Source organism: Lissotriton helveticus, chromosome 12 (assembly GCF_964261635.1).
Source record: "Lissotriton helveticus chromosome 12, aLisHel1.1, whole genome shotgun sequence".
Lineage (NCBI taxonomy): Eukaryota > Metazoa > Chordata > Amphibia > Caudata > Salamandridae > Lissotriton > Lissotriton helveticus.
The window spans coordinates 1,318,452-1,340,926 of record NC_136073.1 but is presented as its reverse complement, the minus strand read 5'-3'; the positions used below and the strand labels follow the sequence as shown (position 1 = coordinate 1,340,926).

The window sequence follows — 22,475 nt, the reverse complement described above, 5'->3', positions numbered from 1 at the left end:
GGAAAGGCATCCACAATTGCCCATATTAATATGGCTGGCGGTGTCTGATAGACACTGCCACCATATTATTCCTTTTCCGCCCCGGCCGCAAGGCGACCGGGGCGGAAAAGCGGCGGACGGTCTTTCCGTCCGCCGAGGTCCCCCCCGCCATACTAATATGGCGGGGGGGAAAACAAATGCGGATGTCGGGCGGATTGCCCCCGCCAGGCTGGCGGGGGCAATCCTCCCGACATCATAATGGGCCCCTAAGTGCCATTCAAAGAAAGGAAAAGATGACTGAAAGAGACATTTTTATTTCTTCCTGAAGGGTCCAATACAATGTAACTTTGTTATACAAGGTAGTATCAAGAAGGAGTGGGCTAACATTATTCTGCTTGAGTTTTGTTGTTTAGGGATGTCACTAAAACATTGTGATCACTGCTCTGAATTGCACGCCAGCATTGGTGGACTCCACAATATCACTTGGAATCACACTGGATAACAACCTTAACATGCAAACTCACAGCAACTTGATGGCAAAATGCCCGCTTTCACCTCAGCTATCTCAGAAAAATGAAGCCATTCATTGATCCCGGACCTCAAAACTGCAGTTCAGTCCTTAGTCATATCGAGGCTGGAGTACGGATGTACTACCCTCTCAGGGCTTCCCAAAATCTCTACCGCTCCTCTAAAAGCCTGTCTTAAAACCGCAGCAAGACTCATAACGGGATCTAGGAAATTTGACCTCATATCACCACACCTGAAGGCACTCAACTGGCTACCCTATGAAGCTTGTTTTCACTTAAAGATGGTTTGCATCACTCACAAGACGTTACACCACAACACCCCACAGTACCTAGCCCAAAAACGTATCTTACCTGGAGGAAACAGACATTCTAGGAGCGCAGATAATCTACTCCTGAAACCCTCGCGGTTCAACAAGACTAAAACCTCAAACAGAGCATTTTCTGGAGCGGCGCCAAGAATTTGGAACTCACGTCCGCCATTCATCAGAAAAATCACCTCAACACCTCTCTTCGAAAAGGAAACAAAATTATTCTTGATGAGCAAATTCCTCCCTTAAATCCACACAAACCCCACACCAGCTTACAACCTCAAACTTGCCTATGCTCTCTGTCCACTGATATTTCAAAGCTAAGATTTGCACACTCTCGAATTGATTCTTATTGCTCAGAACAATTCTCTATTCTGCTTTTATCCCCCGAACTTTGTTAATCTATTTTGTTATTTTGTATGCTATGTTTTTGTATGTCATGTTTTTACTAAATGTGCTATTCACACCTTGCTCACTATGTAATGCGCTCTAATACCCTGCCTTGGGTCTGGTTCGCGCTATAGAAAACTCTAAAAATGCTCTGTTCAGTTTTGTGGTCTTATGTAGTTATTTTATAAACTGTAGAGAATCGGGTAATATCAAAATCATATTTGATATTTTGGCTACATTTGATTTCTCTGTTAAGTAAAATGGCTTGTTTCATAAGAATCTTTCTAATATGTACCATCACATTTACCCACAGACAGAGAATGGGTGAAATCCTTTGATACATCAGCCCCCTTTTCTAGTGAGTCAGTATTGATTGGAAGTGAATTACCAAACACCCCTAACTTTAAACAGTCAATGCAAGATGTAGTGACAGGTTTATGTGAAAAGAATGTTCTCACCAAGCATCTGAGATAGTGGTGAAAACATGACACCAGACCTTTGGTAAAAATGGAACGCATTGTCTCTTGGAATGCTGCTGAAAAAAGTTCCTATTAAGTTCAATAACGATTGGAGTGATATTGCATGTATTTGCAGTAATGTAGCTATGTATGTGAAAAAGTTGTATGATGGTCTGTCGAAATCGATACCTGAGCTGAAGTGCTTCTGTATAAGAGATCTTGGTAACTTCCTAGATGGTATGCTGAAAGCATCTTTACAATCTTCAGAGTTAATGAAGAATGCTATTGGCTTTGTAGTCCATTCTGGTGCAGTAAAAATGTATTTGGACCTCATATACCCTGTGCACATGCTATTTATAAACATGCACCGTCAGTGCAGAAAAACACAGGGGCATATTACCAAGGGCCTTATCGCCGCTTTAGCGGGAATTTTTCACGCTAAAGCGGCGATAATTTTATCGCCCTATTACCTAGCTGTCGCTAACACCAGTTAGCGACAGCTAATAGGCGATAGCGGGCATTTAGGGGCCCACTCTGCATGTCAGCGATGATTATCGCTAATGACATGCAAAGTGGGCGTGCCAAGATGTTAGCGACTGGAAACATTCGCTAACATCGCTATCCCCTATTACCAACTTTTGGAAATAATCACGCTAAGCGCGATTATCTCCAAAAGCTAACGCCTGCCCGGAGCAGTTCTTAGCCATGTTATCCAATGGAAGGTGAATAACATGGCTAAGAGCATTGTCACGATAATGCATGAATATCACTGATTTTACAGCGATATTCATTCATTTCCAACGATTTTTACCGCTTTTGAGATAAACCTTGGTAATATCAAGGTATCTCAGCGGTAAAAATCGTCGGAGCGCGGCGATATTTTAATGCCCGCTAACCAAGCTTAGCGATAATTATCGCTATAGATTGGCAATATGCCCCACAGTTTTTTTATGTTATGAAAAAACTGACAAAACCCCACCAGAATTTACCAAAAATAGAAACTGAAAACAGGAAAGCCTAGTAATATACTATATGGGTCTACCCAGGAGGGTCTGAGGTCTGACCCTAGAGGTACGGTTGGGTGACTGGAGAACACCCGAGAGTGGCAAAGGATGGACCCGTCTACAGCCAGACATATTACGTGCTCAGACAATCCCCTAAAGAGCAGATATCAGCCCCCTTTAGGTGAGTGCAATCAGTGATTCAGCAGAAGGAAGGCATGTAGGTTACTGAACATAACGGTGGATGGGGCTGAGGGAGGATTTCTGCCCCAAAAATACAGTCTGCCTTTAACACGAGCCCAAGATGGCAGCCTATCCCTTCTGCCTCTAGAAATAGGGCAATCCTGCTGAAGTGGATCATCTCGTTCCTAGCTGGAAGAACACAGAGAGTCCGCCTCCCCCCGTTTCGTTCCGAGGCCACCGAAGTCATCTGCGGCATACCGCAAGGATCATCACTCAGCCCCACCCTCTTCAACGTCTACATGAGACCTCTTGCAGCCATCGCACGCCGACACAACCTCAACATCATCTCCTATGCCGACGACACCCAGCTGATCCTCTCCCTCACCAGAGACCCCGACACCGCCAGAACCAGCCTCCACGAAGGGATGAAAGACGTCGCCGAGTGGATGAAGAACAGCCGCTTGAAACTGAACTCAGACAAGACGGAAGTCCTCATCCTTGGACCATCACCCTCCGCCTGGAACGACTCCTGGTGGCCCCCCGCCCTGGTCACCGCTCCCAAGCCAACAGACCACGCACGCAACCTGGGCTTCATCCTGGACTCCTCCCTCTCCATGACCAGACAAGTCAACGCCGTCTCCTCTTCATGCTTTCACACGCTCTGCATGCTCCGCAAGATCTTCCGATGGATCCCGATCGAAACCAGGAAGATGGTCACCCAGGCACTAGTCACCTGCCGGCTGGACTACGGAAACACCCTCTACGCCGGAACCACAGCCAAGCTACAAAAAAGACTACAACGCATCCAGAACGCCTCCGCCCGACTCATCCTAGACATCCCTCGACGCAGCCACATCTCCGGCCACCTGAGGAACCTGCACTGGCTCCCCGTCAACAAGCGGATCACGTTCAGGATCCTCACCCACGCACACAAGTCTCTCCATGACCTGGGCCCCAAGTACCTCAACGACCGCCTGACCTTCCACACGCCCACCCGCCAGCTACGATCCGCTAGCCTCGCCCTCGCCGCCGTACCACGCATCCAAAGAGCCACCGCCGGAGGCAGATCCTTCTCCTACCTAGCGGCCAAGACATGGAACTCCCTCCCCATCCACCTTCGGCTGACCCAGGACCACCTCTCCTTCAGAAGACAACTCAAGACCTGGCTGTTCGAGGAGTAGCGGCCCCCTTCCCCCAAGCGCCTTGAGACCCTTCCGGGTGAGTAGCGCGCTATACAAGTGATATGATTGATTGATTGATTGATTGATTGAGTGTTAATCTCTTTAGTGCCAATCCTGCCCTCAGGTACTCCCTGCTCCTTGAATTTTGTCCACTCCATCCCCTAAATGTACCCTCAGGCAGGCCTCTTCTCAAGCATGTCATCTGTTCCTGTAGTATTAACCCTTTCACTCCCACACCTATCTTCAAGGAGGTTCTGCTCCTGGAATGTTAATCCCTGCACCCCTACAACTGCCCCCAGAAGGCCTCTGCCCCTGAAGTGTTAAACCCTCCATCCCCACACCTGCCCCAGAAGGCCTCTGCCCTGCAGTTTTAAGCCATTCACCCCCACACCTGCCCCAGAAGGCCTCTGCCCCTACAGTGTTAAGCCCTCCACTCAGGACCATCAACTGAAGTAGCAGCTCGCTCCTCACCATCACATGCAGGTCCTCTTCTGTGGGTCCCAGAGCCTCCATCACCTCATGGTCGTCTGAGGAGCGGGTGTAGTGCACCTGGGTCCCTGCCACTTCGTAGACCCCCGGCCAGCTCACCGCCCAGTCTCCGTTGATCACATAGCGCCGCCTGGCGTTCATCAGAGCTGCAGAAACAAGGTAGCAGTCAGTGCGCGTGAGGGCAGGTTCCATCTGTGAGCTGGCAGTAACAGTGTGGAGTACAACAGGATAAGTGCCGAGAGGAGCTTCGCTTCAGGCATTGTCTCAGTACTGAATTGTGTTCCCGGCCTCTGTACAGTGATTTCCACTCTTCTGTGTCCCCAGTGATGACTCTAGTCTGAGTCAGTGAGTGGATAATTGTCACTAATGCCTCTTATACAAATATCTCAGATTAAAGTGCATCTTCTGTCCATTGGTTCTGTTTAGGCACTTTTGTACCTCAATGAGTCCAAGGCCCCAGGCAGCGTGCAGAGCAGCAACCACTGTGGCTTTAGCAGGACGACTTCCCCTCCCAGAGGCAGAGAGTATGGTCTTCTAGGATCCAAGGTAGGCATTGCCTTTAAAGGTGATTATCAGAAAACTGCTGTGCTGGGCTGGTGGGAGGCAGCAAAACACACAAGATGATGGACGGAATGTTGCACAATGGCAAAACATTCACCTCCAGTCACAGATATGGGTTTAATCCATCGTTATTTTGCTCACCAAGCCATCCCAGTTCAGACATGGCCATATGAAAATCATTCTTGACCCTGTGCCTCATGGGAACAGTCCAGCCCGAACTGCCAAGCCATGTCTTCCCTGGACCGGAATGAAGCATCCTAGGACCGGTTTCTGGCTATCAGCCGTCTTCAGCCAGGATAGCTTGACTCCAGTGGCATAGTGAGCACGGGACCCACGTCTGGGCATCCCTTCCCACATAGGGTGAACAGCAAAACATACAAGATGATGGACGGAATGTTGCACAATGGCAAAACATTCACCCCCAGCTGGTGGGAGAGCAGCTGAACACTGCCAGGATGAGTGAGGGGGTTATGCACCGCTCAGACCTGACAACTTTGAATAGTGTTTCATCATGTGAGGGGAGAGACAGGGCCTTGAAGGGGTGGGGTGAGGCTTTGAGATCATAACCTACCTCTCCAACCAGAGAGAGTATGGGGCTTAAAGCACAGCACTGCCACTAGTACATATTACAAAGGCGTGTGAAGCTGCTGGCCACGACCTAGAGAGATTGCGAGACATCTGATGAACGTCGGCTGTGCTGAGCCTCCACACATCAAACTTGAAACCACTCTGTGCAGGGCGCTTCCAGCGCACTGTGTGCACACCATGTGGTTCTTCACCTGGGGAATGTGTGACGCACGCTGTTATCATGTGGCACACAGTGGGACCATGGATGTTGGCAGATCTGTGCCAACAAGCCTAGATTTTTGCCAGTGTAAGCACAGGGTATGGGTGCCAGTCCTTACGGGCCTGGTATGACTTTAATGGTCGCTATCCACCGTGTTTCAAATCCTCCAATCCGTTGTGAAGAAACACTGCAGACCTTTGGTCTCCGTCGATTATGCAGGATCCTTTACTTACTCCAGTATTGGAATCTTTCATAGATTCACTTGCTTGAATCATTCCCCATCGTCGAGATGGGAGTCCCTCGTTACCGTATAAAAGCAATGTAATGATAGGCCTATGCCCCTTACTTTAATAACCTATCATAGACATTAAAAAAAAAGAGACCAAACTTAAGTCTTGACCAATCGGGTTGTATTATCCTCTAGAACACTCCCGTGAGAAGCTCCAGTCCCTCAGATGTTTGACTGCGCGTCGTGTAAGGGAGTCTCCGCTGAGCTCTGCTCAGTTTTCCTGTTCCAGACTTATTCTATAGAGAATCTGGAGTTTGCATCTCTTCAGATTTTTACAGATATATCGAAATACTTCCATATCTGTATTTTTTCTTGCTCAAATCAGACTTGACCATATCAGAGAAAGCAAAAAAGAGGCCTATTTAAGTCCTGTACTACCTGTAGCAAAAAGAGGCTTCACTTCGATGACCCTTACCAGGACTGCATAAAGCAGGGAATGTAGGGTACGCTGTAAGGTACGCTTAAAGAACTAGCAGGTAGATTCATCAAGCATTTTTGCGAGCGCAAACGGTGCGAATCGCAAAAATCGGCCGTTTGCGCCCGCAAAAATTGCATTTGGGATTCATCAATGGTTCATGCTCTCGCAATTTAAGAATTCGCAAATAATTGCGAGTTCTCAAATTGCGATTGCATTTAAGGAATCGCAATTTGCGATTCCTTAAATGCAATGCATGAACCATTTTTGAATTGCGAAATCGCTATTTTTGGCCGCTATTTACCGCAAAGTCTGACTTCGTTGTAAATAGCGAAAACTTAGAAAAATGCACTTTAGTGCATTTTTCTAAGTTGGATGTTACACACACACATGTCCTTTGGACATGTGTGTGCGCAACATCAGTCTACATTTACATTTCAGGGTTGCTACAGGGTGTCCTTTGGACACCCCTGGCACACTTGAAATCGCATCCTTATTTGCGATTAGCAAATTGCTAATCACAAATAAGGAATCACTCCCCATTCATTCCTAAGGGCCTTTAGGCCCATAGGAATGCATGGGGAGTCATTCCTTATGTGCGATTAGCAATTTGCTAATCGCAAATGAGGAAGCTGTAGAAATCGCAAATAAAATTGCGATTTCTACATAAATCCCGTTTTGCAAGTCCTTAATAGCGATTCCTTAATAATCACTATTAAGGACTCGCAAAACGGGACAATGATGAATCTGGGGGTAGGTCTGCAAGACTGCCATTGCAGTCTGCATTAAATGGTGCTTAAACCTTTCACTCCAGATATAAAAGTTACTATATATCCCGGTCACTGCCCTTAAATCTATGTAACCCTAAGGTAGTCCCTGCAGCTCAAGGGCAGGGTGCATGGTTATAATTGTGAGGGTGCCCTTGCATGAGCAGAGGCGCCCCTACAAACCCCAGACTTAATTCTCTGGGCTTTGTAAGTGCGGTAAGCCATTTTAGGGTATGTAGTGGACACTGGCAAACGCTAGATGCCCAGCGACATAATGGCTTCATTAACCTGGTTATGTTTGGTATCAAACATATTGAATCATGCAACTACAAGGATTCCAGTGTCAGTTGCATGATAACATGTACTGGGGGCTCCTTAGAGAACTCCTCCTCCCCCATGCCTACCTGTGTAGCCTTGTAGGGTCTGGTGCAAGCCAGTGCTGCCGCCGACCCCAGACACTGTTCTTCCCTCCCGCTGGTGAGCCTCACATGGTCAGGGGAAGGCAGAACAAAGGATTTCCTGTAGAGGAGAGTTGTAGCCACCTCTCCTTTGGAATTAAGTGTCTCTGGGAAAGGTCGGGGGGCTTCCGAGCACCACCAGACTGCTGTGCAGGGCACATTTGGTGCTGTTCTTGCATAAACCGGTGTGCTTCAGTTCAGGAGCCCATGGCTCCTGCTCTGGCACAAAACCACACAAAGGAGAGTGGGGTGACCACTTCCCTGTCCAGCACCTCCCCAGGGAGGTGCCCAGCACTCCAGCAGGTGACCCCTTGATTCTGCCATCTTGAAAACAAGATAAGCAGAGGCCCCTGGGGGCATCTGACTGGTCAGACCATTAGAGCCTCTCTCAAAGCAAAGCATCTCTAGATGGATATCCAATGCCATTCACTTCTATCATTAGAAAGCTGGCAGAACGTTGTGCTCAATGGTTTGTGCCCATTCTACAAGGACGTCTATGGCGTTATTTGCTGGTGTGTCTCTCCCTGAAATCTGCCAACCTGTGACCTGGATGAATATATATATAAAATAATAAGAATTTTGTTTCATACATTTGAATTGGATTGGATTGTGGAAAAATGTGCTATTCCACTGCTGGTTAATCTGATTCAAGCAAAGTCGAGGAAGCACAGCAGATCAGCATTGAGGTAAGGTGTATTGACGTCAGTGACATCACCATTGACGCACAGACCTCGTTCAACGTCACAGAGCCCATCGACTACAAGACTTCCACGACAGTCGCTGTCGAGATCCAGATCGACGTCAGGCATCATCGAAGATCGACGTTGAGGTCCATACCGACATCAAGGCGCCGTCAATGATCACCGCCAACAATCATGTCGAGGACGGTCGACTACGAGAACTCTTTTGACGTTGTCACGGCTTCAGGACACAAGAAAGAAGAGGAGACATATTTCTTCCTCTCCAGATTCGAAGTACTCCAGAACATACTCCCCTTTTTCAAGGGTCGCACCATGTTCTCCTCCGCCAGCAGCATCTCCTCTTCCTCCACCTCCTTTGCTTCCACCTCATCCAACACCTCTACCAGCACCAGTCACTCTCACACCGAGGCCCACATTTCGATCCAGGTTGGGCTATCATTCCAGGCTCCATGGTCATAGCCCAAGGCGCTCATCTCCATTTTCCTGACACTCCTGCATCCAGTCATGACCGTCTCGGTCCAGACATACCACAGATACATCTTCCACTTCTACTGGACGATACTCTCCAACTCATTCAGACTCCCCGCCTCCATGTATGCCACCAGTGGATGATACCACCACATTTCAACAGGTCTCGGTGAAGGGAGCTACAAAACTCAATATTGCTACGTCAACTCTCATGTCTGTAATATTTGAAACACTTAAACACAGGTCTGCATCAAGACTTTTGCTGTCACTAGTGCCAGGTCTCTTAGATCTGGTTATCCATCTTTTCCTAACTCCAGCCTCTGTGACGTCAGCTTCATCTGGGCTCCCGAAGAAATATCGCCCTTCAAAGCAAGATCCTACTTTTCTCTGTACTGACCCAACACCAGCCTCAGTTATTGTAGTAGCGGCAAAGAAACACTTTGCTACGACTCCCACTTCTACATTGCCTTCTGATGAAGAGACTTGGTAGTTAGACTCCATGGATCCTGAGATTTGCAGTCAATCATCAAATCAAACTGTACTTATTAAGCACAGCCTATCACCCGTGAGGGTATCCAGGTGCTGTGCTGTGGGTCTCAGTCGAAGAGCCAGCTCTTTAGTCCCTTCCTGAAGACTGCCAATGAGGGTGCTGTTCAAAGGTGGACGGGAATTGAGTTCCAGTATTTGGCGGCGAGGTAGGAGAAGGATCGTTCTCCAGTGCAGCAGCGGTGGATGCGCAGTGTCTGCACGAGTGCGAGGGAAGTGGAGCATAGATTTCTGGGTGGTTGGTGGAAGTTCTGTGGCGGTTCATGTATGTTGGTCCTTGTTCGTGGAGGGCTTAGTAGGCATGGGTCAGGAGCTTGATGTGGCATCTTTTCTGGATGTGGAGCCAGTGGAGGTCTCTCCGGTGCTGGGAGATGTAGGTTCCTTTGGGCAAGTACAGGATCAGGCTGGCTGCTGTGTTCTGGGTGCTCTGGAGTCTTCGCATGAGCTCACCGGTGGTGCCTGCATAGAGTGCGTTGCCGTACTCTAGACGGCTGGTGATGAGGGCCTGCGTCACTGTATTCCTGGTGTTTGCTGGTAGCCACTTGAAAATTTTGCGGAACGCGCGGAAGCAGGCTGACGAGATGGTGTTGACCTGTTGATTCATGGAGAGTTCGCTGTCGAGGATGATGCTGAGGTTGTGGGTGTGATCTTTTGGAGAGGGGGTGGGTCCGAATTCTGATGGCCACCAGGAGTCATTCCAGAGGGAGTTGTGGCAGCCGAAAACCAGCACTACGGTCTTGTCCGTGTTGAGCCTCAGGCAGTTGTCTTTGATCCAGGCTCAGATGTTCTTCATGCAGTTGTGAAAGTTACATTTCTTCGTACTGGGGTCCGCTGAGAATGAGAGGACGAGCTGGGGGTTGTCGGCATAAGAGATGATGTGAGTCCTGACAATGTCTACTAGTGGTGTAAGGTAGATGTTGAAGAGGGTGGGATTGATGGATGAGCCTTGCGGGACGCTGCCCGCGGTGTGCTTGGACTGTGAGGGGAAGGGAGGTAGATGGATCTGCTGTGTGCGCCCAGTGCGGAAGGATTCCATCCAAGAGTGTTATTCTTGATGCCGATCTGGTGCAGATGGATGATGACTGTGTGGTGGGAGACTGTGTCGAAGGCGGCGTAGAGGTCGACAAGGATTAGGACGGCTAATTCCCCTCTGTCGAGTAAGGTACGGATGCCGTCTTTTGTGGCGATCAGGGCTGTGTTAGTGCTGTGGTTGGCTCTTAATCCTGATTGGGAGGGGTCTAGAAGGGTGTTTGCCTCCATGTGTTCGGTGAGTGGTACGTTGATGGCCTTCTCCAGGACTTTGGCAGGGAATGGGAGAAGCAAGATGGGGCTGTAGTTCTGGAGGTCGTTGGGCTCTGCAGAGGGTTTCTTGAGTACGGCGGCAACCATGCTAAAAGCAGCTAGGGCAGCCGCCTTTCTAGGCAGGTATGACAGGGCACTATGGGAATCCATGCAGCAGTTTGTAGAAACGATCCCGAGAGAAAAAAGGGAAACCGTACATGATCTGGCAGCCTCCATCAATACAGTACAGGCAAGAAAGTGTTCTTCAGAGGAGAGATGCTTAGCGATCCTTCGGAAGTGTCATTCTCTCATGAAAGCCTCCCATCCAACGGTGAGAATAGTGTCCTCATTTCTCGGCTCAATGGCCTCCTGCATTATCCTCACACCGGGTGCCCGTCTCCACATGCAACCTCTGCAGGAATGTCTCAAGGGACCAACTAACAGGCAATTGGTAAGACAGGATAGATCTGTCCCTTCGTGCGACGCTGTTCCTGAAATGGTGGTGCTCTCCAGCCAACTGCTTTGAGGGATGCCATTTCATCAGGAGGTCCCTCCTCAAACAGTAGTAACGGATGCCTCACTAGTGGGATGGGCATTGGAGGGAGGGGCTCTGTAGGGGTTATTTGAAGAGCCAGGTCTTGAAGTCCTTTCTGAACTGGTGGAGTGTTGGGCACCTTCTTAGGTGAAAGGGGAGTTTGTTGCAGGTCTTGGCTGCAAAGTAGGAGAAAGATTTTCCACCAGCTCTGGTCCTGTAGAAACGAGAGATGGTGGCTAGGGTGAGGTTTGCTGAGCGGAGGTTTCTCTTGGGGGCATGGAAGGAGATTAGGTCGTTGAGGTATTGGGGTTCGGTGTTGTGTAGGGCTTTGTAGGCCTGTGTGAGCAGCTTGAAGATTCTTCTTCTTTCGACGGGGAGCCAGTGGAGGTTGCGGAGGTGTTGGGTGATGTAGTTGTGTCGTGGGATGTCGAGGATACGTCTGGCGCTGGAGTATCATCATGTTCTACCTCAACAAGCAAGGAGAGATGAGGTCCAGACCCTTGTCACACCAGGCCCAAGTGATCTGGAAATGGCTCGTAGCCAGGGACCTAACGATCCCCGCTACTCACCTTCCAGATATTCAAAATGCTCAGGCAGACTCTCTTACCAGGCTTCTACAAGAAATCTACGAGTGGGTCTTACACTACAATGTGTGCCATGCCTACAACCCACTGCCCTGGCATAGAACAGCCACCCCTCTAGCTGGGAGCCCTATGCCAGTGGAGAGGGTACAGGTGCATCAGCCCTAAGCCAATTCTTAGACATTGTAAGTGCAGTGCTGTCGTTAAGAGTATATGGTGCTGGGAGTTTGTCATTACGAACTTCACAGCACCATAATGGCTTTACTGAAAACTGAGAAGTTTGGTATCAAACTTCTCAGCACATAAAACCCACACTGATGCCAGTGTGGGATTTAATGAAAAATGCAAACAGAGGGCATCTTAGAGATGCCCCCTGAAAAATGACCTAACACTAGGGTCCAGGCTGAGTGGCTGCTTTCAGCTGCCACCACCAGACATGTTTCTGGACCCCTGGGTCGAGAACCAGCTGCTCTCTGGGGTCTGAAACAATGCACATCCTGGGACGAGGTGCCAAGCCTCCTCCCCAGGATGGGCAGGGTCCATGAAGGGGAGCTTCAAGAGCTTGCTGCCTTTGGGAGCTTCTCCAGTTCTTTTGCTGCTTCCAGCAACTAGGCCCCACAGGTTCTGACCCCCGCTTTGGGCGGGAGAACCGACGGGAAAACCAAGCGAAAAAGGGAATTGTGCCCACCTTTGCCAATCCCACCCTTCAGGTGGGTGAGGCGAGGTGAAGCACAGCTCTCAGTCCCCGCCATCTTGCAGTTGTGGGGACCCAGCCAACCAGAGTGAGGCAAATACCCTCTCCCACTGGAGGGTGGCATAATAGGGGGTGTACCTACCCTAAAAGGAAGGGACCCATTACTCCTAACATTTTACTTACCTGTAACTCCCTTAAATCTAGTATTTTGGGGCACCCCTGAACCTTGCCTCCTCAGACAAGAATCACCCAAAAAGACAAGAAGAAGAATGACCGAACAGCCGTGCTGAAGCTAAGAAAAGGAGGACACCCACTGACTTGTCCCCAGCCCTACCGGCCTGTCCCCACCACAAACCTGCAGAAGCAAAACGCCGGTGTGTCCTGCAGCCTGCAACCTCAAGAACCCAAGGCCCTGCCCTGCCTTCCAAAGAAAAGAATTTGTCTCCTGTGAACACCGGATTTGTTCACCAACAGACTCCAGCTCCGGCGAGAACCACGAGTCCGCACCCGGCGCCTACGGCCAGAGTTCGAGTTTCCCAACACCATGCAGAGGTCTCCCTGGCAATCCTGACCCAAGATCTGATGATTCCTGACCTGCCTCAAGCCCCCAGCTGACGCCTGCAGACTCAAACCGGAAGGTTACTCCCAACAGCGACCAGGAGCTTGTAAGAAGATCCGACCCTAAAAGACACCCCTGCACCTGACCCCCCATGGATTTGGGTGGCCCAACCAACGATGTCTAACCAATCCCCAACATCCCAACTTACCTCTCCAAGTTGTGGTCGCACCCAGAAGACCTTCGTCCCGAGCCTGCAGTGTGGTTGCAAACCGAAGACTCCCCATTGAAAGTAACAGAGCACCCGACAACAAACCAGCACCCGGCACCCTAGTGCCGCTGAGGGTGCAACTTTGGTGCTATCTTGAACCCCCATTTTCCCTGAGCTTAAGACCAGGAGCTTTTCTAACACAACCTTGTGGCCTCCTCGTAATCAGCCACCAACCGGAGGCCCCTATCCTCCATTGGATAACATTGGGCCTCAACACTCTGCAGGCGGCCTCCCTAGCGCCGCTGAGGGTGCAACAACAGTGCATCACTGACCCTGGGGGACCCATGAGTCTACCCCCAGAAACCCAACTCCTACAACAAAGTACTTACCACTAAACCGATAACACTATTTTCTCCTATAGGATAACACTGACTGTTTTTATATGAAACATTTCTAAGTGCGTGGTTGGATCATCTATTACAGTCTCTAAAACTGTAACTAAATAACAAAAACGATTTTACTTAGCTGTTTACAGGAAATGCCCCAGTGTAGTATCCAGGTATACTATTTATTTTTTTATTAATTTTTTTATAAAGTTCTATATAGCGCAAACTTGATCCCGAAGGATATCAGAGCGCTTTACAATTTGAGGGAAAGGAAGGTAACAAATCAAAACATGAGTCTAATATGGGGAATCTAATAGGCATTGAATCAAATAGTGCCCACATAACAGATCATTTATAAACCTGAGTGAACGAGGAATGGGCTATACGATGGAGCATAGTGACATAAGGGGAGTAAGTACAATAATCATATACAGGAATAATAACCAAAACCAAAACAATAATCAAAACATGTGTCATATGGGGAGTCTAATAGGCATTGAATCAAATGGTGACCACCTAACAGATCATTTATACACCTGGGTGAACGAAGAATGGGCTAGACGATGGAGCATAGTGACACAAGGGGAGTAAATACAATAATCATGTACAGGAATAATAACCCAAACAAAAATAATAATCATATACAAGGATAATAACCGATACTATGGTATGTCCAATGCGCTTCGAGCTAACAATTGTCCGTCGTGTTAAGGTAAGAACTTATTCATGAGGAATCTTTTTGCTTCCAGTTTGAAAGCATCCTTGGAAGAGATCCTCCGAATTTCCGGTGGAAGGATTCCAAATTTTTTGGAGCAGAAACAGAGAAGGCTCGCTGGCACGTTCTCTTTTTGCGGAAGATCTGTGGTTTCAAGAGGAGGGAATTAGCACTCCTTGACAGTCTACCCCCTCCGGACAGTTCTAGTTTTTGTGCAAGGTAGATATCTAGAGCCTGAGGAAGGCCAGTGAACCATGTCGGGCAAACCAAAAGGCTGAAACATGTTGATATCAGCAGAGAGAGTGACAGAGATTTAGATTCCTGGGAACACCCCAATGATTTTTAATCATGCCAAGGTGGACCATAATGAAATTGAGAGGGTACCCTCTTAGACAGTTTTAAGATGTCAGCATACTGGGTCCCTATTACCTCTACAAAATACAGCGTTCCACCCTGAGTGTTGGTCTGATCCAGGGTGTGTTAGCTGCCCTATAACGAAGACTGCCACTATTTAGCACGGTGTAAGAAAAGTAATCTGTAAAGTAATCTACTTGACATCCTATTGAAAAGCCAACAAACAGTATATGTGCAATATTTCAAAGCATTGCATTACTAATAGTCCTACTGTAATCAAACGAAAGTATATATACAACTACAATTCAAACTATGTATTATTACAAACCAGACTGTAACATTACTGCTAAGTATAAATCACTTACCTGTGCCAGGCTTGCTTGGTTCTAGGAAATAAAATAACTAAAACAATTTTTTTAACAAACAAAATTGGTCTGAAGTTCAGTCTGAGCGTGTGAATTCATTTGCTGACTGAGTGTGTACAGCAAATGCTTAACACTGTCCTCTGATAAAGGCTTACTGCTCAACCCCACTACCACAAATAGAGAGTACGGTTCTATCTACTTTACCTCTGCCACCTTTGGGGTTCCACTGGACTCGGTGCACATACCTTACTTTGGTATAGTATATACAGAGCCAGCTTCCTACAATGTTATGCTGATTATAAATACAATCTGAATGTTAGGGGCCAGGCCTTGCCCACAGCACAGTATTTTCCAGTTCCAGACATCACATAGGATTTGCTGTTTCGTACCTAAGAGGTTGCGGCTGCGATCCGTCACCTTGACCTGTGTGGCTCCCGCAGGGATACGTGTGACGTTCTTGTAGCCAAAGAAACCTAAAGCAGAAACAATACAAAGATGTGAGCACAGAAGAGGGTCACTGCAAGAGATATCACAGGACGAACTAACAAAAGGGAAGCTCAGTGGAGATGATGCAACAGCCACCCCCACCCCTCCCTTTAGCAGGCCGAGACGTATGGGAGTGCGCATAAATTAGAGGAAGGACTGGGTGTAGGATAGATGAGTGAGACACCTGGGTTCATGGTAGATAGCGTGAGGTGGGGCACCTTAAATCATGGAAGATGAAGCATAGCTCAGGGTTGGAACACCTCAACACATGAAATATGGAGCATGGCAGAGCTCTGGAGCACTTCAGCTCATAGGAGATGGAGCATGACGCAGACCTGGAGCACTTCAGCTCATAGGAGATGGAGCATGGCACAGATCTGGAGCACTTCAGCTCATAGGAGAGGGAGCATGGCACAGCTCTGGAGCACTTCAGCTCATAGGAGAGGGAGCATGGCACAGACATGGAGCCCTTCAGCTCATAGGAGGTGGAGCATGGCACAGACCTGGAGCACTTCAGCTCATAGGAGGTGGAGCATGGCACAGCCCTGGAGCACTTCAGCTCATAGGAGGTGGAGCATGGCACACACCTGGAGCACTTCAGCTCATAGGAGGTGGAGCATGGCACAGCCCTGGAGCACTTCAGCTCATAGGAGGTGGAGCATGGCACAGACCTGGAGCACTTCAGCTCATAGGAGGTGGAGCATGGTGCAGACTGGAGCACTTCAGCTCATAGGAGATGGAATATGGCGCAGATGTGGAGCACTCCAGGTCATAGGAGGTGGAGCATGACACAGCTCTGGAGCACTTCAGCTCATAGGAGAGGGAGCATGACGCAGACCTGGAGCACTTCAGCTCATAGGAGAGGGAGCATGACGCAGACCTGGAGCACTTCAGCTCATAGGAGATGTAGCATGACACAGACCTGGAGCACTTCAGCTCATAGGAGAGGGAGCATGACGCAGACCTGGAGCACTTCAGCTCATAGGAGATGTAGCATGACACAGACCTGGAGCACTTCAGCTCATAGGAGAGGGAGCATGACGCAGACCTGGAGCACTTCAGCTCATAGGAGATGTAGCATGACACAGACCTGGAGCACTTCAGCTCATAGGAGAGGGAGCATGACACAGACCTGGAGCACTTCAGCTCATAGGAGAGGGAGCATGGTGCAGCATTTATCATAGTCCTGGCTGCAGGAGCCGTGCACTCTGCTTCTAGACTCCAGCTACCTCCACAGTCCTTGTACTCCAGTCAACTTGCCTTTGGGTAGGTTTGCACTTTACGAATACCACATACGTACATACGATGCACGCCCCTTCTGCAGTCCCTGACTTCCCTGACCCCGATGGTGAGACCAGAGCACTCACCAGAGGAAGGGAAGGATGCTCGGAAGACTCTGTGGATGAAGACGCAGGCTCCGGTCCGCCCTTGGCACTGGCCACACTTGTCCTCTGAAGCACTGGAGCCCAGAACCCCATCACAGCCTGGTACCTGGGCAGAAAGAGTCAGATACAGATTGGTGGCAAGAAGTAGAGAGAGAGAGAAAGGGACAGATAGAGAGAGAGAGAGGGAGAGAGAGCGAGAGAGAGAGAGAGAGAGAGAGAGAGGGAAAGAGGGAGAGAGAGAAATAGAGGGAAAGAAGGAGAGAGATGGAGAGAGAGAGATAGAGGGACAGATAATCAATCAATCAAACATTTGTAGAGTGTGCTACTCAACCGAGAGGGTCTGAAGGCGCTGGGAGGGGGGGGGGGGGGTGGGGGGGGGGACAGGTACTGATCGAAAAGCCAGGTCTTGAGGAGTCTTCTGAAGGTCAATAGGTCCTGGGTCTCTCGTAGGTGGATGGGGAGGGTGTTCCATGTCTTGGCGGTGAGGTGGGAGAAGGATCTGCCGCTGGTGGTAGTACGGTGGATGCGTGGGAAGGAGGTCCTTTTGGCCGTTCGAATGAGTTAATGGTGTCTGCGGCTGGCGTTCTTGAGGGCTGCATGGTTGTCCGGAGTTTGCTTGCAGCACCATTTCTTCTCTAGTCTCCGGCAGTTCTTCTGTCTGTTCGTGATTTTTTTTTTTTTTCTTGTCTGGTTTATATGTATTGTTTTTCTTTTGTATACCAGCGTTTTCTTGCTTGAGATTATTTGTATGTCCAAAAATATTCTTTTGAAATGTCAAAATAAATAAATGTGTAATTTTGATACCATTAGGCTGTTGTGAAGGGCTTCTCTAACCAATATTGTTTCTGTTATTGGATATCTTTCCAATTTTTAGCATTTCTCTTCCCCTGAGCCTTTTTGTTTGATATAATATTCATTTGTCCCGGGTTCGGGGTTTGTGGACAGCCCCTGTGGTTGCTAATCAATCGTGATTTAAGTGGACGGCACAGCAATCCCTGCAGAAGACGCAAACCCTGAGCAGAGGCTCCATGCCGCATCAGATACTGCTGCTCCAAGAATGTCCAGGAAGCCCTCTGCAAGAACCACATGCCAAAGGCACTGGAGGCTGCCAGCTTACAGTGCTATTTAGAAAGCCAGAGCAGGGAGGAGCCCTTACCAGGCTCTGCCTCTGCGGCCACAGCCCATGTATCTAGAACCTGAACGAGAGACGTCATGTGTATCTAGAGCCCTCACATGGCACTGCCAGGGATCTACAACCCTCACCTGGCACTGACTGCATATGTAGAGCTCTCACCAGGCACTGACTGCATATGTACAGCCCTCACCAGGCACTGACGGCATAAGCACAGCCCTCACCAGGCTCTGACTGCATAAGCACAGCCCTCACCAGGCACTGACTGCATAAGCACAGCCCTCACCAGGCACTGACTGCATATGTAGAGCCCTCACCAGGCACTGACTGTATAAGCACAGCCCTCACCAGGCACTGACTGCATATGCACAGCCCTCACCAGGCACTGCCTGCATATGTAGAGCCCTCACCAGGCACTGACTGCATATGTACAGCCCTCACCAGGCACTGACTGCGTATGTAGAGCCCTCACCTGGCACTGACTGCATAAGCACAGCCCTCACCAGGCACTGACTGCATATGTAGAGCCCTCACCTGGCACTGACTGCATATGTACAGCCCTCACCTGGCACTGACTGCATATGTACAGCCCTCACCAGGCACTGACTGCATATGCACAGCCCTCACCAGGCACTGACTGCATTTAGACTCCTCATCCAGCACCCCGTGCATCCAGAATCCTCACCAGGCACCGGCCGTTGATGCACATGCCCTCAGAGTCAGCCAAGCACTTGGTTCCGTCCAGTACCCGTCCGAAGGTGTGGTAGAAGGAGTGTCCCACAGCCTGGCAGATCAGGTCACAAGGGTTCGGAGCTGTGGAAAGTACAAGAAGAGGAGATGGTTGGACATTAAAGACCTGGGGTTTGCATTTATGCAGCTGGGCACTGATGACTTCAGACAGGTGCTCCTGGTGCTCCCACACCCTCAGACAACCGCCTGTTCTCACTGTGCCAGGGCCAGAGTGAGAAAAGACAGGCAGACCCTAAGTGCCTCTTACCTTAGTTCCTGGAATCCCTCATACAGGCACTAACCAGTAATGGGCAAAGCAGGAGCGACTGTGATCACTGCTGGTAGCGTAACAATCTGATAGAGACATCCAGCCGCAGATTCCTTAACTTTTGAATTCTCCCCAGGTGCCAGTCTGGATCCAGAAATTTTTTCAGCAGTACCTCTGATGGGATGGCATCGTACGGCTCCTTGATGACATTGACTCTGGTCATGGCGTCAGTGAAGCCATTAAAGTCCCATCTGGCACACAGACAACAGTTTCTTCTTTTCCACACTGCAATGCAGATCCGGAGAAGCGTATCTCTAGCTGTTTTTCGGCCTGTTGTACTAAACATTTATCGTCTGAAACGTGCTCTGTCTTCTGGGTTTAAGTCTTGAGTCCTGTGCTCGCAGAATGTTGGGTATTGACGCACACTCTATCTGTATGTGGTGCCTGGGCAAACACCACGACGACGACGAGTATGACGCCTGTCAGCAGTTGAAGGTGCTGCAGAAGCGGCTCATGAAGCTTCTGACGGCGCGGTTGTTGCGGACTTCCAGCTCACGTCATTGGTCTTCCTCCCAGGCCAGAGGTCGTTCGGGGGAACGCCGCTCTACACCCCGTGTTCAACGATAATGTTCCAAGTCTCCGTCTACATCATACGGTAAGCGCCGTCGCAAGAGGTCGAAGGTCCGGCCCTCTATGGCATCTTGGACTCGCGATGTGGATCACAAAGGTGTCTCTCACCCTAGTCCTGCTCCGGCTCCAGTAAGACATCGGTTGGCTCCGGTAAGACATCGGTATAGTACTCCGGTAATAGTCATAAGCACTGAATATTCCCGCCCACGTGCGGGGACCCTGGAAATAATATAACATTATATATGTAAATCACATATAAATAGCTCCACATATATGTATGCACATATATCATTTTTTCTCACACCAATGCAGCCCCAAAACTGAGGCTAAACAATGTAAATACTCATACATGCACTGAATTACCAATGAAATAAAAAACACATTATGTCAAATATCCCTTGAACTCTGTGTTTTAATGAGCAAAACACTCATAAATTCTGCAAATTGCTAATAAATAGACATTGTTAGCCCATAGGCTGCATTGTAAAGCAATAGCATAGAAATGAAACCATTTCCAACAAATAAAACTGGCACCGTGCCTTTAAGGCAGCCATGACCCCTGGCTTCCCATCATGCCTCAGGGGTGACAGTGGGGTCAGTTGTTCTTTACGGCTCCTTCAGTCAGGACCCTGGTTTAACAGCTCCTATCTTTTTTGACTTTCTGTCAAAAATACTTTGTGATTTTCCTCAAGTTTTGCTTTCACTCAACGTCTTTTAGGCTTAGAGTGTTAGTGCTGCCTTTTTTGATTTTCAAAAAAGGAATATTTTTGTCAAAATGCCTTCTCTTTTTGACACCTGCCCTTCCTGTGGGAAGAAGAAGGCCAGGACTGATACACACCCTGTGTGTATCCTCTGTCTCCCTGAGACACACTCTGCAGACACCTGTGAACACTGGAAGACTCTATCTAGGAGAACCCTCAAGGACAGAGAGAGTATAAGGATCTACGGCCTCTCTGAAAGAGGTAGGTCTCCTAAGAGACAGAAAACACGAAGGACATGATCGACGTCGAGAGAAGTCCCGACTTGTTCTCCTTCGGCGTCGGGATCGGTGTCGAAGCTTCCAGCGGCGACGAAGACGATGTCGAAGACGAGTCATCTTCCTTCGACGGAGAAGACTTCAAGGTTGAGATCCAAGGTACCTCCGCTGACGTCAACTGGGCGACGTTCAGCTTCGAGAGAGAGGTCTCCGTTGACGCACAGGAGCTCAACGTCGAGACAGCCGTCATCGACGCCGCACCACCGCTTTTCGACAGCGAAGCTTCCTCTGTCGGTGCCTAGTCAACGGCGTTCGGCGTCGAGGCACACTCCGTCGGCGCCTAGTCAACGGCATTCGACATCGAGGCACACTCCGTCTTCGCCTCATCACAGGCGCTCGACGTTGAGGCACACTCCGTCAACGCCTCATCACTGGCACTCGACATCGAGGCACACTCCGTCGACGCCTCATCACCAGAGTTCGACGTCGAGACACTCTCCGTCGACGCCACACCACCGGTGTTCGACGTCGAAGCATCCTCCGTCGACATCGAAGCATCGACTTTCGACGTCATCATCTGTCGTCGACTTCCCATCACCGAAGTCCGACGTCGAGGCAAGTCTCTCCATCCGAATCCCAGTGGCGTTCGACGTCGAGTCACAGATCTCCGCAAGGAGATGTTCATCAATCCTCGGCGCAGCCTCCATCATCGGCGTTGAGGCCGATACTGCCCAGGTCAACGTCGACCCAGAAAACTACGACATCGAGTTTGCCAACTCTGTCGCCAGGTCACAGGCCAATGTCGCAACAGAGATCTCCACAGTCGGCATCGGCTGCGGAAGGAGAAATGGCCTCAGGGAGACGGTCTAAGTCTATTGAACATTCTCCCGGGTGCATGAGTCCTCCTGCTAAAAGGAAGAGGGGTCCAGCGGATCAGGCATCACGGAGTCGCTCCGGATCCCGCTCTAGAGGCCCTCAAGAGAGAACACGCCTCCAGTGAGCCTTTCATCATCTTCTTCAGGCTCTCGCTCTTCTCACCGTAATAGGTCTCCAAATGTGGTTATCTATTCCTCTGACAGTGAGAGGTCAAGGCATTCTCCTGCTCGTTCACTGCATGAACAGAGGAGATCACCTCCTCCAACACTTACGCCTGCGAGGAGAGACAATCACAAGTCGCCTTCCATCAGGTTGTCACCAAGATGGTGCAGGCCTCTTCATCACTGGGCTCCAGACAAGGAAACAGCGGCCAGGCTGGCAGCGGATCGAGACAGACCAGTGTCCAGGCCCAGGGAACGATCGCGCACCCCGGTGCGCTCCAGCAGACGGAGGTCCAGGTCTAGGAGCAGAAGAAGGGAACGCAGATCTCCGACTTCTTCCCCTTCCCCTACTCGATCTCATAGGGATTATTCTCCGACTTTGACGGACAGTCCTCCATCAAGAATATCTCCAGTGGAAGACATCTTTACTTTTCAAGACATCTTGGGCAGAGGGACTCTTAAGCTGGGAGTTCCCATGACAACTCACCAGACCAAAACCTCGGTAATTTTCGAGACTTTGCATCACAGGTCTGCGCCCAAACCTCTGCTACCCTTGGTTCCAGGGATTATAGAACCTTTTATGGAGGTGTTCCTCACGCCAGCGACAATAAAGGCCGCCCCAGCGAGGATTCTCAAGAAGTATCGT

At 49.5% G+C, this 22,475-nt stretch overlaps 1 protein-coding gene across 2 annotated transcripts in view; it reads right to left on the bottom strand.

Moving 5' to 3' along the window:
• ADAMTSL5 (ADAMTS like 5) overlaps positions 1-22,475 on the bottom strand; it is a 287,008-nt gene that overhangs the window by 144,774 nt on the left and 119,759 nt on the right. For both annotated transcript variants that reach the window (XM_078668537.1, XM_078668538.1), the window contains 4 exons: positions 18,875-19,002; positions 17,040-17,163; positions 15,576-15,659; positions 4,499-4,662 (listed from right to left, as the gene is read on the bottom strand). In XM_078668537.1, the coding sequence (XP_078524663.1) occupies positions 4,499-4,662; positions 15,576-15,659; positions 17,040-17,163; positions 18,875-19,002 (500 nt within the window). The remainder of the gene's footprint in view (positions 1-4,498; positions 4,663-15,575; positions 15,660-17,039; positions 17,164-18,874; positions 19,003-22,475) is intronic.